This window comes from Octopus sinensis, linkage group LG14 (genome assembly GCF_006345805.1).
Source record: "Octopus sinensis linkage group LG14, ASM634580v1, whole genome shotgun sequence".
Lineage (NCBI taxonomy): Eukaryota > Metazoa > Mollusca > Cephalopoda > Octopoda > Octopodidae > Octopus > Octopus sinensis.
In genome coordinates this window covers 36,071,271-36,088,770 of record NC_043010.1, presented here as the reverse complement: position 1 = coordinate 36,088,770, position 17,500 = coordinate 36,071,271, and the positions used below count along the sequence as shown (strand labels likewise).

Below are 17,500 nucleotides of genomic sequence, written 5' to 3'. Positions count from 1 at the left end.
GTAAGTTGATGTGTAGTAGTAGTAGTAGTGAGTTGATGTGTAGTAGTAGTAGTAGTGAGTTAATACCCTAGATTAGCTTAGATCAAGGATGACCATCTCATCATTTTTCAGATCTAGAACATATTGCCCAATGTGTCCTTCTTTTATTTTAAGACTCTAACGTTTGGCTGCTATTTTTAGGTTCATGAAACCAAGTAGAAATTCCTTCATTGTCCAGTAGTAGTAGTAGTAGTAGCAGCAGCAGTTGCAACAACAGTAGTTGTAGTAGTAGCAGTTGTTTAGCTGTTCAGTCCTGATTGAGCAGATCACAGGTATTCCATCCACGACCATCCTGTCATTTTTTAGAACTGTGTAGTTCTTCATTATTTAACATGCTCTTTCCCTCTTCAAAATAATATATGTCTAGAGAGAGATTTGGCTGCTCTTTCTAACAGTTCAGGCTTACTCAAAGAGGCTCTTTCAGCCTGGACAGAAAATGTTAGGTCCTGCAGTGTATGCTTTGCTGTTGTTTAGCCCAGGGTTAGTCCCGATCAAGCAAACCTTTAATCAGTGGTGTGGTGTACCAAACATGATCATCCTTTTTATTTTCATGAATATTGTATCTAGGACAACATTCATTATTCATTGTCTCCATTCCTCATTTTCTAAAGACAGTTGGGTGTGATTCCTGGGAAATTTGGTTGTTATTTCTAGTTGCTCAAACAACCACATAGAGGTTGCCTTATTCGAGTGTGCACGTGTGCGTGTGTGATGTGTGCTCTGTTTCTTGTGCAGTGTGTTGTTCTGAGGCTGTTGTTATTTAGCCCAAGTTTACCCTGAACATGCAGATCTAGAGATCAAAAGCATTCGAACTGTTATCATCATATTTTTTACCTGTCTATTTGATTTTAAACTACATTATCCAATGTGTCATTGGTTTTAAGTCAGTGTTGTGTGAGTTGTGTGAAATTTGGCTGCTATTTTTAGCATGTTGAGTGACTGCATATATGTATATATATATATGTTTGTTCCTTCTCGAGCCTTGCCTGGCTCATAAGGGCCGGTTTCCTTGGCGTATAGGTTCCCCACCTGGACAGGACGCTGGTCCGTTGCAGGTGAGCTGCAAGATGCAGGAGGAGAGAGTGAGAGAAAGTTGTGGCGAAAGAGTCAGCGGAGGTTCACCATTACTTTCTGCCGGAGCCATGTGGAGCTTAGGTGTTTCGCTCATAAACACACTCATCGCATGGTCTGAGATTCGAACCTGCAATCCCTCGACCACGAGTCTGCTGCTCTAACCACTAAGCCATGTTCCTCCACACACACACACACACATATATATATTTCTGGGTGGGTTCTGTCCCACTCTGTTGCTCCTTGGGCAAGTGCCTTTTACTATAAGACTTGAGCTGACCAAAGCTTTGTAAGAGGATTTGGTTGACAGAAACTGAAAGAAGCCCCTCGTGTGTGTGTGTCTTTGTGTTTGTCCCTCACCACCACTTGACGACCGATGTTGGTGTGTTTACATCCCTGCAATGTAGCAGTTCAGCAAGAGATATCAATAGAATAAGTACCAGGCTTGAAAAAAAAAAAAAGTATTGGGTTCGATTCATTCAGCGAAAAAGATTCTTCAAGGCAGCACTCCAGTCTGGCCACAGTCTAATGGCCGAAACAAGTAAAAAATATTTGTATAGTGGTAGCTGGTGAACTGTTTATATAGTTGCTAACTGTTGTAGGAATAGTATTGTTTTTAAACCTTGGGTCAACACTGACTGGTTCAACCAGTGATGGACAAACTGAATGGCATGCCTTATGAAAAAGTTACCCTCAATTTTTATTTAGTGGTGTGGCCTGCCTGATGAGGAGTCATGTCTCGTGTGACTTGCTTCTTAGAAAAAGTTGCTTATATCTGGATGAGATCTGTGATCAAAGGTGTTCTGATTGTGGCCATCTTAGTGGTGTCTACTTACACAATTGTCTCATTGGCTTGTGTAGCAATAGTTGCCAGTAGCCATGAATGGAGACAATAATAGATAGCATAGTGTAGTACCAGATACATAATGGTTGCAAAAAAAAAAAATATATAAATAAGCAGGATGTCACAGATAAAATGTTGTCAAACTTAGGGTGGTGAGCTAGTAGAATTGTTAGCACGCCAGGCGAAATGCTTAGCGGTATTTCGTCTGCTGTTATGTTCTGAGTTCAAATTCCAACGAGGTCGACTTTGCCTTTCATCCTTTTGGGGTCGATAAATTAAGTACCAGTTACGCACTGGGGTTGATGTAATTGACTTAATCCCTTTGTCCTTGTTAGTCCCTTCTATGTTTAGCCCTCTTTGGGTAATAAAGAAATAAAAATCATAGCTCTTCATGATTGAGGCTGGCTTTGGAAGGAGAAATAACAGCAATAATAACAAAATATACTTACATCTAAAAAACAGTTTTCCTTTATTTTACAGATGTAGCTGAAAGATGGAGGCTGAGGTGAGAAAAGTCAGCACCAAGCATTTGACAGAAGAACAAAATGGCTGTAGCCCTGATTTCCTTTCATTTCCAGAACTTTCTTCTGAGAAGGTGCATATTTCATTTGTTCTTTTGTTTTTCTTTTTTTTCCCCATTTTTTTTTAAATTAAAAAAAAAATTTTTTTATAGTTTAGTCAGAGGCAGAAGAGTGATGTCCCTTATACTTTTCAGGTCCTCCAAGGCTGGTAGAAGAATATTCTTCTTGTAGACAGTTTGCTCTGTAGCTTGGTGGTTTAATTGTGTGTAAGGATCAATGGAATAAACATACTTTACCTGAAAAACAAAAGGGTTGGCAAACAGGGAAGTTATCTGGCCATAAAATGATGGTGGCATTTTCTTTTTTATCTGAAGATCACGAGGAGGATTACCATGCCCTCAAGTGACTATGTCAACTGATTCTTGACATTGCAGGGCTTTTCTTCCTGCTTGCACTTAGTAGTTTTAAAGTGAGGAGCATTCTGTACAATCTGGTCCCACTCTTTAGATTTGGAGGTTTGACCACAGTGGCTCAATGAGCTAAGATGACTGTGGTGACCAGTAAGCTGTAAGTTTTACATTGGAGTGGCCTTCTCCTCGGTGAATTGCCTTACAAGGCTGGAGAACCCTACCTAACTCTGTAGTTGCTGAAAGGGTGTGAAAGGATTTTCTGGATTGCCTGAGTTCAAATTCCTCTGAGGGTGACTTTGCCTTTCATCTTTTTGGGGGGTCAATAAAATAAATACCAGTTTCGCACTAGGGTTGATGTAATCGACTTAACTACTCCTGGGTATGAGTATAAATAAATAAATAAATGATGATGATGACGACGACAATTTCATCCCTTTGCTAATCCATGTTGAACCAGTGTGACAGAGTAGGCTCAGCAAACCAGGTTGACTCTTAGCCTTTTCCTTTCCCAAGACACTCAAATAGGCCATGAGGCAATACAATAATGCTTCAGGACTACTCTTGTCCAACCCATAATAGCATGGAGAAACAAATGCATGTAATGATGATGATGATAATGATAACTGGAAACTTAGCCTGAATATTTACAAGAGAATGGACTCTGCCAAATGCACACTTACAGGTCGGATGGCAACATCATGCTGACTGATAGGTTAAGTCTACCATCTAAAAATATGCTCATTTGGTTTTGTTCCAGGTCAGCTCTGATCCAGCAGACCTATGATCAAAGGCATTGAAGCTGTGATTATTCCATCTATCATTTGGAGATGGTTTATCTTAGATTAAATTGTCACATGTGTCCTTCCTTTTTCTATTATAAGATGATAGAAAGTGATTTGGCTACTATTTCTAACAGATAGTGACCGTGTATACATTCCCTCATTTACTTGTAGGTGTTGAGTTGACACAAAGAAATAAGAGTATCAATCTTATTGTTTAGCCTCAAGTCAGCTCCATCTAACCAAGTAGAGACTGAGTACAGACATTCCAACCATGACTATGTCATCTATTACCAGACAGTTTATCTAGGATTACTTTTTTTCCATCCTTTTTCAAGACAGTAGGGTATATTTAGTGGGAGATTTGACTGCTATTTCTTGCTGGTCAATCAACTACAAAGAGGTTTGTCAATATTATTATCATTATTATTACTGTGTCTAGAGTAAGGCAGTGAGCTGGTAGAATCATTCCTGTGCTGGACAAAATGGACAAAATGCTTTGTGGCATTTCTTCCAGCTTCATGTTCTGAGTTCAAATTCCACTTAGATCAGCTTTACTTTTCATCCTTTCAGGGTTGATAAAATAAGTACCAGTTGTGTGCTGGGGTCAATGTAATCAATTTACCCCCTCCCTTAGAATTGCTGGTCTTATACCAAAACTTGAAACCATTATCACCATTACCATTTCCTGTAGGAGGTAGTTGACAAAATGCATTGTTTCATTCTAACTCTTCACATTCTGAGTTCAAATCCCACCGAGGTCCACTTTGCCTTTCATCTTGAGGGTATCAGCAAATACCATCCTCTCTAAATACCAGTCAAGTACCAAAGTTGATATGTGTGGTCTTTTGCCTTTGTTAGAAATCTTTATTAGTGTTGAGGAATATTTATGGTTAGAACCATTTAAACTGAGCAGAACTTCATGGTGTAGACACTATCAGTAGATTAACAGTGCATTGGTTCTTATGACATGGATATCCTATACGCTAGTCTCTGCTGATACTGTGTTTGTACTCTCACACTCTGGCATGCTGAGATGTTAACCAAGTAAGAGTACAATGTGTCAATCAGAGCATGAAATGTCCGTTTCTATATTGTTATTCAATCTACTTTTTGCATTGATTAAAGACTATTCTTTTATTGGCAATTGAGTGGCAGAAATAGTTGGCTGTAGTATTTAGTTCCCTTCGTCTTTCTCCGCATTCTGAGTTCAAATCGTGCTAGGGGTTGTCTTTGTATTTCATCCCTGAGAGGTTGATTACATAAATACCTGGCATGTACGCATGATATGTGCATGTATTGGGAGTCAACAGAGCAGGCTGGCAAACACAGTCTGTGATCAAATCTATTGTGATTCAATGCAAAATAGTGGCAGCCAGGTGTAGACTAAAGAGTTTAGTGTCTGCATTAATGTTGCAGCTGTTTTATATTGTGTGTGTCTGTGTGCATGTGCGAGTATCAGTCTTTGTTAAAATGCTTGTCTGGATTGTGTAGGAGTGATATTGTTTTGAAGATAGTACCAACTGTTGCTTACTAAAAAGTGCTTTAATGTAGCCATTCACTTTGTTCAGCCTGTTGTGACAACTGAAACTCCTTAAAATGGGAATTACATATGGTGTTTTCTAAAACCTGCCAAAACCATTTTTTTTTTGTTTGTTTGTTTTTTCCATCAGTAATAAAGTGTGTGTGTGTGAGGTATTATCTATCATTTAGTTTTAACACCACCATCAGGCTCTTGAGCGTCTTTAGCAGAATCTGTTCTGTTGAAATGGTTCAGACCAGGTCCCTGTTAATTTTAGTTTTTTCTCTTCCTTTTCTTCACTAGACTCATAAACCCTGTCTTAAGGTTATATAGGGTACTACCCTTCCACCTCTGATTAAACCACTAAATGCAAAAAAAAAAAAAAAACGTAAGATGTGAAACCCCATTATGACTTTTTTTTTTTTTTGACAACTTGATGCCATGAAGTCAACATTTAATCTGCTCTCAGAAACAATTAGGCTGAGGCCAGTAGTAAGATATACCTTGTCCAAGGGTTGTTATATAATGGCTGTAGTACTGTATTTTCCATCATACAAGTTGATATAGTATATAGTGTAAACATGTAGTGTAAGCATTCAGACATCTTCACTATCTTTCCAAATCTTGTTACATTTCACATGAAATTTTTGCTCCTTCAATGTCTTGGTTGTATAAGTTGATCTGCCATTTTGGGCTGTAAATTTTGATCTGAAAAATTTGTTTTGTATATTGGAAAATACTTACAGTAGTAACCATGTGGTATAATGAAGTACTTTAAGCCTTTCATTACTGTATTTATTTTGAGATGCTCTGTTTTTTTTTTTTCAATTACTTTAAATATGACAAAGAATTTAGTAAAATGACTTAGTTATCATTAGGCTAGTGTTAGGAACGTAAATTGTGACTAAGATTTGGTGGAAGATTTTATTTCAAAACTTATGAAACAAGACATTTGTGCTACAGAGCCAGAGGCAGTTTCAGTCGGGTTGGCAACGAAAGGGTTAACATCACAGCTAGATGTTTGAAATCTTCATGATATCTTGGTTTCTTTGTATTAAGTGGATGGATCAGAGATAAATCTTTCTCTGCCTAGTGACTGTGTTTCAATATTGCTGCATCAATTTTCTGTTTGCGAAGCGCAGCGAGCTGGCAGAAATGTTAGCACTTCGGGCAAAATGCTTAGCGGTATTTCGTCTGTCTTTACGTTCTGAGTTCAATTTCCACCAAGGTCGACTTTGCCTTTCATCTTTTCGGGATGGATAAATTAAGTATCAGTTGCATTCTGTGGTCAATCTGATTGACTGTCTCCTTCCCCCAAAATGTTTTTGAGTCTACAGCTGTATTGTAATGTTTAGAATTAAAATTCAGCTTGTGCTGTTAGTGATTCTATCATGAGTCACAGAAGAACCTGAACTCAGCCCTGCATATTCATGAAACACCTGTCAGCTTTAAGGTGTTGCAACTGCTTATAGTGTAGCACTTACTAATAGCTATAAGATATTGGGCCATCAGGTGAGGAGAGAGATGCGTGGATGGACACTGCACAGCACTGCAGGTAGGACATGAACTAATTAACCTTTGACTTGTACCTTTCAACAAGTCCACCTGTCATTCTCAATATCTGTTTCATCATCATTATTTAATGTCCGTTTTCCATGCTGGCATGGGTTGGACGGTTTGACTGAAGACTGACAAGTCAGAAGGCTGCACCAGGCTCCAATCTGATCTAGCAAGGTTTCTACACGTGGTTGCCATTCCAAACGCAAACCACTGTGAGAGTGTAGTGGGTGCTTTTTACGTACCACTGGCATGGGGGCCAGTCAGGTGGAACTGGCATCGACCACACTTGAAGGGTGCTTTTTACATGCCACCAGCACAGGAGCCAGTTAAGCAGCACTGGCATCGACCCTGCTTGAATTGTGCTTCTTACGTGCCACTGGCACAGGTGCCAGTCAGGCAGCACTGGGGAACATCAGGTAGCAAGAGTTAAGCATCCAGCAGGAAAGGTTGTGACATGTTTTTAATACCTAGATATATGACCACTTACATCACTTGCACCTCTAATGTCTTCAGTAGAAATATAAACCATTACAAACCGTTTTACTCCCCCTAAAATATTGTACTGTTATTTACATAGAAATATGTTTGTTATTTCATTATTGCATGCAGAGTTTACACTTTTACACGTTTCAGCCATTGGACTGTGGCCATGCTGGTACATGTTCTTTGGTCAATTATTTTTATCACTCCATGTACATAGAGTAATACTTGCTTTATTAATTTCCTCTCTTCAACCATTTTTGTTTTCTGCCACTGTTCTAACTCATTCCAACTTCTCCACCCTTCTCATCTTCTTTCCTTGTCAATGGTCCTTCGCCATGTGGTTTTAGGGGAACCCTGCTTCTCTTCTCCCCTCAGGTTGCCACTTTAGTACCACTATACAATCGCTTTCTTGATCTAGTCTGAGGAAGCGCCCTATCCAGTTCCACCAATAACCTGAATATCCCAATGTAAAACTTTTAACTGGAACAAACACAGACACAAAAACACATACTTGTGTGTGTGTGTGTGTGTGTGTGTGTGTGCATGTGTGTGTGTACGATGGGCTTCTATCAGTTTCTGTCTACCAAATCCACTCAAGGTTTTGGTTGGCCCAAGGCTGTAGTAGAAGACACTTGCTCAAGGTGCCACACAGTGGGACTGAATCCAGAACCATGTGGCTGGAAATCAAACTTCTTACCACACAGTCACGCCTGTGTCTATATGCTGATAAACATTCCTGAAAATACAACAGAATGGTCATAGCTGGAATTTCTTTGATCATAACATCTGCTCAAACAAGAGTGACCTGGTATTTTAACATCAACATAAGTCTCTTTAAATGTTGACAGCTCATAATGTTTTTTTTTGTTTTGCTTGCTTGTTTTTTTTTTTTTTGTAGTTTTATATTTTTATGTTTATTTACTGCTTGCTGCCCACTATGAAAGCACGATTGGGCTTCTTGACATGTCTTGGCATATTGTACGACCTTTGTAATCAAAAGGTTTCTTTTATTGGTTTTTTGTTATCTTTTTTTCAGTTCTCCATGTAAACATGGCTGGACTGTTTACAGATTGCTAGAGTGAGACATTACTACCACATTTAATTGGGAAACAATCAGGGGTTAGTGATAAGAAAAACAACCGGCTATAGAAAACTCTGCCTGTCATACTCTTGTCTGATCCAGGCAAAAATGGAAAAGTAGATGTTAAAATGGTGACTATTAAGGATTCTATTATTCTTTATAGTCATAGCACTATGGCCGTGCCGGGGCAGCACTTTGAATATTAAGGTCAGTTGTATTACTCCCCAGTTCTGGCCTGCTATGTATTTTATCTACAGCAGGTTGATGAAAGACATCATCAACCTGAGTGGGAATTGCCATCTGATGTTAGATAAATCAATTCATGGGCCAAGAAGAGAACCTCTATGTCCTCCCCCGAATTTCTAGGAATAGCAGCCAAATCTTGCCCAAGTTTCATTTCACCATTTTAAAAAATGAAGGACACAGCCTTGCCAGGTCAGAGTGGATTTGGTGCTGACGGCGTGGTCTATATTTTGGTAACAACCCGGTTATTTCCCTTGCACCTTTTTTTTTTGTCTTTAGTGTGGTTAAATTTCCCTTCAATAATTTACTTGTCAACTGCTTACATTATATTCTGTCATGTTAATTAATATGTTAATTGCCTGATAATTGATATTGGTGAATCACTAGTGTATGTGTGCGCTGCGCCCGATTATTTTTTCTTTTTTACAGTTTCTCGGTTAACTCATTGCAAGGGGACGCGAAGATAGTCTTTTCCCCGTGCTTTTTCAAGGGAGATAATTTACTGAATTGCTCCTATCGTATAATAAGCAAAATAATAATTCTTTCTTTATTTGCCACAAGGGCAATTATGATAATAACAATAGTTTCTCACAGAAGCAAAAGACTACAGATTTGATGAGTCAATAAAATTTGTCATATTTGACTGGTACTTTTTGTCGCCCTTAATAGATCAATTATTTTTACATGGCGTTTCATTTCAGAGCATATTTTTTTATTTCCCTTTTTAATTATATACATTGTGTTAATTACAAAAAAAAAAATTTTTCTTATTTTGTTTCCTTTATTTTTTATTTTTGAAATTAAAATGTACTTTTACTCATTTGGATTTAAACGAGTTAACTTGGACATTGAAAAAATACATATAACTTAACTATCTTCGATTTTTTTATAAGATGTATTGCTTTTAAATCAAAGGAAAATTGTTTTAAAATGAGATAGACAGTTTATTTAGAATGATAATTTTTGAAACAAGGAGTTACACACAAAGTTATCTTGCAGACATTACACATGTATCTGTTTTCTCTTTGAATCGGTCAAGCAATTGATTTCGTGCCATGATCGTGCATCTATCTGGTTATTTTCTTTGTCATCTTCTGAAAAATTGTCAGAGTCTGAACTACACGTGTCTAGTTCATCCCCAGAGCTTTCCAGATCGTGAAATGAAAAATCGCTTTCGTGATCGCTGAATATATCTAAATCTTCATCCATTTTTGAGGAAAACAAATGCTTCAATAATTCTCTTGTTTGTATAAATAATAGAGAATCAAAAGGAGATGGTTCTAAAATGACATCAACCTCCTTCTGAATCTGAGTAAGCACTGAAGTAAAAGTTCAAAACTCAGAAGCATAAATTCTTTGAAATGGCACCAGAATATGTGCTGCCAGGCGTACGACAACGTGAGTAAATTCGTGATCGCTCAAAAATGAAACAACACAAAACAAATAAACTCTTGAGTGCTAAAACTAAAAGTTAATTTTAACCGAGTATACTCGTCTGGTTCTAAAAAGATTCATTTGTGATGCACGAGTAAACTTGGGATAATCCATTAAGGGGTTAAGGATGAAAGGCAAAGTTCTCACTCTTACATTCTGAGTTCAAATTCTGCAAAGGTCATTTTATCATTTTCCCTTTTCATCCTTTCGAAGTCGATAAAATAAAGCACAAGTTAATTATTAGTGTTGATTTAGTGAATTAACTCCTCTCCTTCAAGTTTCTGGTCTTATATTTTTGTTAGAAATTATCATTATTATTATTATTAAAGTGGCAAGCTGGCAGATGTGTTAGCATCTGAGTTTAAATTCCACCAGGGTTGTCTTTGCTTTTCATCCTTTCGGGGTCAATAAAATAAGTACCAGTTTGAGCACTGGGGTTGATATAGTTGACTTGCCTCCTCCCCTGAAATTGCTGGCCTTGTGCCAAAATTTGAAACCATTGTTATCATTATCAATGAAATATGTACTAGTAAAACTAGAAGTAGTTGATAGTTTCCGCTACCTGGGTGACCAAGTTAGTAGCGGAGGTGGATGCACAGAGAGTATCACCACTAGAATACGAATAGCCTGGGCAAAGTTCAGAAAGCTCCTACCCCTACTGGCAACAAAAGGTCTCTCCCTCAGAGCGAAAGGTAGATTGTATGATGCATGTGTGCGAACTGCCATGCTTCACGGTAATGAAACATTGGCAGTGACTGCAGAGGACATGCGTAGACTTGAAAGAAATGAAGCTAGCATGATCCGCTGGATGTGTAGTGTCAGTGTGCATGCAAGACAGAGTGTAAGCATCCTAAGAGAAATGCTGGATATAAGAAGCATCAGATGTGGTGTGCAAGAGCGACGCTTGCGATGGTATGGTCATGTGCTGCGGATGGATGAAGAGAGATGTGTGAAGAAGTGCCACTCCCAAACAGTTGAAGGTATCAGGGGGAGAGGTAGACCCAGGAAGACATGGGATGAGGTAGTCAAGCATGACCTCAGAGCATTGGGCCTCACTGAGGCAATGGCAAAAGACCGAGATCTCTGGAGATATGCTGTGACTGCAAAGACCCGGGCTGCTTTCTGCAGCAATTCCACATACCCCCTACCCATTCAAAGTACCCCGGATCCCCAAAGTACCCCAGATCCCCAAAGTACCCCGGATCCCCAAGTACCCCGGACCCAGTTGCCCCCGTGCCGCTGGCACGTTAAAAGCTCGAACCGATCGCGACCAATGCCGGACCCCCCGGCCCCTGTGCAGGGGGCACGTAAAAAGCACCCAATCCACTCACGGAGTGGTTGGCGTTAGGAAGGGCATCCAGCCGTAGAAACTCTGCCAAATCAGACTGGGGCCTGGAGCGGCCCCTGGCTTCCCAGACCCCGGTCAAACCGTCCAACCCGTGCTAGCGCGGAAAGCGGACGTTAAACGATGATGATGATGATGATGATGAATGCACTGGGGTCGATGTAATCGACTATCCCCCTTCCCCACGAAATTTCAAAGTCCTTGTGCCTAGAGTAGAAATAATTATTATTATTAAGATGGCAAGCTGGCAGAATCGTTAGCAAGCCGGATGAAATGCTTAGCAGTATTTTGTCTGCTGCTACATTCTAAGTTCAAATTCTGTCAAGGTCAACATTGCCTTTCATCTTTTTGGGGTCGATAAAATATGTACCAGTTGATGCAATTGACTTATCCTCTTCCTTGAAACTACTGGCCTTGTGTTAAAATTTGAAATCATAATAATAATTATTATTATTGTGAGCTGGCTTCAAGGTGGCAAGCTGGCAGAATTGTTAGGAATAAATCTGACTTTACACATGGCATCTACCTATTTTGGTAACTTATATAGCTAAACATGGTAGTAACAGTATGGGTAGAAGAGACTTACCTGTGAGGCCATATAGCGGGATTGGATCCAAATTATGGTTCTAATTAGATAAAACACTGGTCTGATGTTGGTGACATTCTTTGATGTCAGCTACATATTTTTCAACAGTTAGGTTGAATGAGAGGTATGTAGAATTAAATTTTTTGCCCAGATAGAACATGAAACCCCTGCAACAGATTTGAATTTCAAGTATCACATATATTCATCTCTTTTTCTTCTACAAGTGTCACATACTTGTCAAGTAGATCGTCAGTGTCACCTTCTGTCATTGGACAGTGTATCTGTTACTTTGATCTTCTCTCATCTTCATTGTTCACCTGTTTTCTTTCTTATTTTTAGTTTCTTTTCTCTTATCTCTGTGTAAACATTCAAGATAAGGATGCAGGACTCTTATCAAGGCTCCATGATCTGAACCAGTTTAATGTAGACAGTGATAAATACATGGCTGGGGCTCCATCATAGGGTCTATAGTTTTTTTCTCTCTTCAGTTAGTCCTTATTGTTACCATCATCATTTAACGTCCACTTTTCCATGCTTGCAGGGGTCAGGTGGAATTTGTTCAGGCAGGCTTTCTATTGCTGGATGCTCTTCCTGTTCCTAACCATCACTTGTTTCCTATCAATGTAATACTTTCCCATAGTTAGACATGTTTCTGCAGAATATTGGAAACGAACAGCATCAATTGTATGATGTTCATTTACAACCATTGCATATTGTCAAAACACACACACACACACACACGCACACACACACGCACACACACACACGTATATATGAGTGTGTGTGTGTAGTCATCATCATTTAATATCCATTTTCTGTGCTGGCATGGATTGGGTCGTTTGACTGGAGCTGGTGAGGTCAAGGGCCACACCAGGGTCCATTGTCTGTTTTGGCTTGGTTTCTATGGCTGGATGTCCTTCCTAATGCCAACCACTCCATAGAATGTACTGGGTGCTTTTAATGTGGTACAAGTGTGTATGTGTGTAAATGTATGTATACACACACACACACACACACACACACATAGGGCTTCTTTCAGTTTCCATCTACCAAATCCACTCAATGCTTTGGTTGATCTAGGGTCATATTAGAAAACATTTACCCAAGCTGCTAACACAGTGGAATTGAACCTGAAACCACATGCTTAGGAAGCAAGCTTCTTAACTACATAACAACGCTTGTAACATCTGATATTTTAAGTTGAAAATCTTAATAGTTATTTTATTTGCTTCTGTTTCAGATTGGTGGGAAGATCCAATATGCAACCAGTGAAATTGCTAACAGCGTGGGAAATCTCTTAAAGGTAACACCTGTTATTCTGTAATTTATGTGTTCTTGCAGTGAGAAATAACTAGTTTTCTTCTAATAGATTCTTTGGTAATAGATAGGAAAATGGCACTACTGTCTGTAAATGTGGAGCAGAGGTTTTTTTTTTTTGCAAAATTTTAAAATTGCTTATTCAAAGGAAGAAGGGCATATTAGGAAAAAAAATAGAAGGAAAAGATGAAAGGCAAATTCCCCCCTGGCAGAGTCTGAGCTCAGAACATAAAGCACCGGAAATATCATGAAGTATTATGTTCAAAGCTCTAATAATTCTATCAGCATGCCATCTTAATAATAATAATAATAATCATTACCTCTACCAAGGAAGGAGGTTATGTTTGCATCGTGTTTGGTTTGTCCGTCTGTGTGCAAAATAACTCAAAAGGTTGTGAACGATATTTGATGAAACTTGCAGGAAATGTTGGTAATGACACAAGGAACAGATCATGAAATTTTGGTAGTGATTTATGGATTCTATAAGGATTTTTCATTTGTTATATTTCCTTTGCAATGTTACGTTCTTTGATTATCTCCCTTGAAAACACGTTCATCGTTTCCACATAACCTATGGTGGCGTTGCTATTTCCAAGAGGTCTGCACTCTCTGAGTGGTTTTCTAGTTTAGCATCTGCTTTCCATGCTGGCGTGGGTTAGCTGGTTTGACTAGAACTGATAAGCTGGAGAGTTACACCAAGTTCTAGTCTGATTTGGCATGATTTCTATGGTTGGATGCCCTTCCTAACGCCAGCATGCCATCTTGATAATAATAACAATAATAATAATAATAATAATTTTGGTACCAGGCCAGTAAATTTGAAGGGAGTGAGGAAAGTTGATGACATCGACCCCAGTATTTGGTTGGTATGTGTTTTATTGAGCCTGAGAGGATGAAAGGCAAAGTTGACCTTCACAGGATTTAAACTCAAAATGACAATAATAATAATAAGAATAATGATAATGATTTCTGCTATAGGTACAAGGCCTGAAATTTTGAGGGCGGGGACTAGTCGATTATATCAACCCCAGTGCTCAACTGGTACTTATTTCATTGACTCTGTAAGAATGAAAGGTAAAGTTGACCTCAGCGGAATTTGAATTCAGAATGTAAAGACGGATGAAATGTTGTTAAACACCCTAACAATTTTGCCACTTCAATGCCTTTAACCCTTTTGTTACTGTATTTATTTTGAGATGCTCTGCGTTTCTTTCAATTACTTTAAATATAACAAAGAATTTAGTAAAATAACTTAGTTATCATTTAGCTAGTGTTAGGAGCATAAAGTGTGACTAAGGTTTCGTGGAAGATTTTAATTCCGAACTTATGAAAACAAGTCATTTGTACTACAGAGCCAGAGCCGGTTTCAGCCGGGTTGGTAACGAAAGGTTTAATAATAATAATAATAATAATAATTGTTTCTAATAATAACATTAAGTATATTTTGTCCCAGACTGCAAAACCTCAGTGGAAGGAAAGCAGAATTAGGAATCTCGACCAGCAACCCATGGATGGTTGGCAAGCATTTGATATCGGAGAGCCAAATTGGTGCATTGTACAGTTAGGTTAGTAGTGGTAATTTGTTTTTTTTTTTATGTCTTGAGTGAATGTAATTTACTCGGTTGCTTTTCTCTCCTGCATTGTCTGACATCATCTATGAATAATGTTTCACGCTTATCATCTCCTGGCCTCTAAGCCCATCTCTCCATTTCTCTTTCTTGCCTGTCTCATCCCTTCCTCATTTTCACTTTTCTTCATCTTTCTCTTCCATCTTACATCACCCCATTTTCTCCCCCCCGCTCCATCATTTTGTCTCCTCTTCTCTGCCTTTCTCTTCATCACTTCTCATACTGCTTTTCTTTATCTTTTCCATTTTTCTCACTCTCTTTCTCTTCCAGCCTTCTCTATAAGCATATATCATCATCATCAGTTTCATGACCACTCTTCCATACTTGCATGGGTCAGGCAGAGTTTATTGAGGCAGATTTTCTACAGCTGGATGCCTTTCCTCTCACCAACCCTCATCTGTTTCCAAGCAAGGTAATATTTCACCATGGTCAGACGAGTTTTCATAGAATATCAGAAATGAATGTTACTGCTTGCATGATAATGATAATCATTTTACAACCATCAAATTCTATCAAGATGAGGCACGAACATACACGTACTCTCTCCCCGCCTTCACACACACACATGTGCACATTTAGACTAAGGCTTTTTTTCAGTTTCCTATTTCTTTATTATCCACAAGGGGCTAAACATAGCGGGGACAAACAAGGACAGACAAAGGGATTAAGTCGATTAGATTGACCTCAGTATGTAACTGGTACTTAATTTATCAACCCCGAAAGGATGAAAGGCAAAGTCAACCTTGGCGGAATTTGAACTCAGAACATAATGGCAGACGAAATACCACTAAGCATTTCGCCCGATGTGCTAATGTTTCTGCCAGCTTACAGCCTTATTTCAGTTTCTATCTACCAAATCTACTCACAAAGGCATTGGACGACCTCAGGTTATAATAGTAGACATTTGTTCTGGGTGCCATTCAGTGGGACTGAACCTGAACCCATGTGATTAGGAAGCCAACTTCTAAACCACACAAGCACACCTGTAATAATGGTTTCTAAATTTGGCAGGAAACCACAATTTTTAGAGGAGGATTGTGGGTGATTCAATCACTCTCAATCCATCTGGAACTTATTTTATCAACTCCTAAAAGGATGAAAGGCAAAATTTAAACCAGGTGTTGAACATAACTTTAAATATATGCAACTATGAAAGGGCACAAACATAACTGTGTGATATAGAAGTTTGATCTGCAATCGGAGCAGATCATCTACAGGCAAGTTTCTTCTAGCTTGGCCTTGGGTTTGTCAATGCTCTATGAGTGAAATTTACTACAAATACTTCAAGGAACTAGTCATATGTTTCTGTGTGTGCATGCACATGTGTAGAAAAAATTCGCCTCAACAAATTCTGTTTGATCCATGCAAGAATGGAAAACTGGATGTTACAACAATGATGATATCTGTCTCTCCATTCATCATCCATCTCTGCATGCATGCATGCATATGCAATGTGTACCATGCTTGAGTAGACCTATTGAGTCAAGTACATCAACATCAACAGCAATATCAAAATCAAATCAAATGGAAATTGTAGTTGTGAGCCCTGTGCTGGTAGCACGTAAAAAGCACCATCCAATTGAGGTTGATGCCAGCTCCTCTGGCCTCTGTGCCGGTGGCACATAAAAAGCACCCACTACACTCTCAGAGTGGTTGGCGTTAGAAAGGGCATCCAGCCGTAGAAGCACTGCCAGATCAGACTGGGGCCTGGTGCAGCCTCTTGGCTTCCCAGACCCCAGTCGAACCATCCAACCCATGCCAGCATGGAAAACGGACGTTCAACAATGATGATGATGATGATATATATATAAAATGCTTGTTTTTATGTTTACTTTTAATAATCTTTTCTACCATTGACACAAGGCCTGAAATTTTGGGGGAAGTGGCTAGTTGATTACGTCGACCCCAGTGCTCAACTGGTACATATTTCATTGACCCCAAAAGGATGAAAGGCAAAGTTGGCCTTGGCAGAATTTGAAATCAGAATGTAAAAGACAGACAAAATGCTGCTAAGCTTTTTGCCCAGTGTGTTAACAATTCTGCCAGCTTGCTGCCTTAATAATAATGATAATAATAATGGTTTCAAAATTTTCCACAAGGGCAGCAATTTTGGGTGGAGAGTTAAGTCGATTACATAGACTTACCAGTGTTCAACTAGTACTTATTTTATTGACTCCGAAAGGATGAAAGGCAAAGTCAACCTCTGCGGAATTTGAACTTAGATTGTAGTGGCAGATGAAATACTGCTAAGCATTTCGTCCAGCGTGCTAACAATTCTGTGTGCTCGCCACCTTAACAATAATAATAATAATTTCAAATTTTAGCAAAAGTCCAGCAATTTCAAAGGAAGGACTAAGTTGATTACATCATCCCTTTTGTTGAACTGGTACTTATTTTATCGACCCCCAAAAGAGAATGAAAGACAAAGTTGACTTTGGCATAATTTGAACTCTGAACATAAAGATGGATAAAATATCGCTAAGCATTTTGTCTGGTATGCTAACAATTCTGCTAGCTTAGTGCCTTCTTGATAACAGTTGATTTCTAAACCACACCATTCTGGTGTCCAGATGTTCTCCAAATATTATTTGTTTTCTTTTGTTTGTTTTTATTATTAGGTGTTCCTGGAATATTGCA

At 38.8% G+C, this 17,500-nt stretch overlaps 1 protein-coding gene across 6 annotated transcripts in view; it reads left to right on the top strand.

Annotated features, from left to right (window-relative positions):
• The window catches only part of LOC115219470 (allantoicase), a 97,273-nt gene that overhangs the window by 66,610 nt on the left and 13,163 nt on the right, over positions 1–17,500 (top strand). For 3 of the 6 annotated variants that reach the window (XM_036508876.1, XM_029789638.2, XM_036508877.1), the window contains exons 2-5: positions 2,435–2,549; positions 13,159–13,221; positions 14,689–14,800; positions 17,482–17,500. The exon at positions 17,482–17,500 is cut by the window's right edge and continues 100 nt beyond it. In XM_036508876.1, the coding sequence (XP_036364769.1) occupies positions 2,448–2,549; positions 13,159–13,221; positions 14,689–14,800; positions 17,482–17,500 (296 nt within the window). In that variant the 5' untranslated portion in view covers positions 2,435–2,447. Of the gene's footprint in view, positions 1–2,432; positions 2,550–13,158; positions 13,222–14,688; positions 14,801–17,481 lie in introns of all 6 variants that reach the window. The other 3 variants (XM_036508875.1, XM_036508878.1, XM_036508879.1) reach the window with 3 other exon arrangements.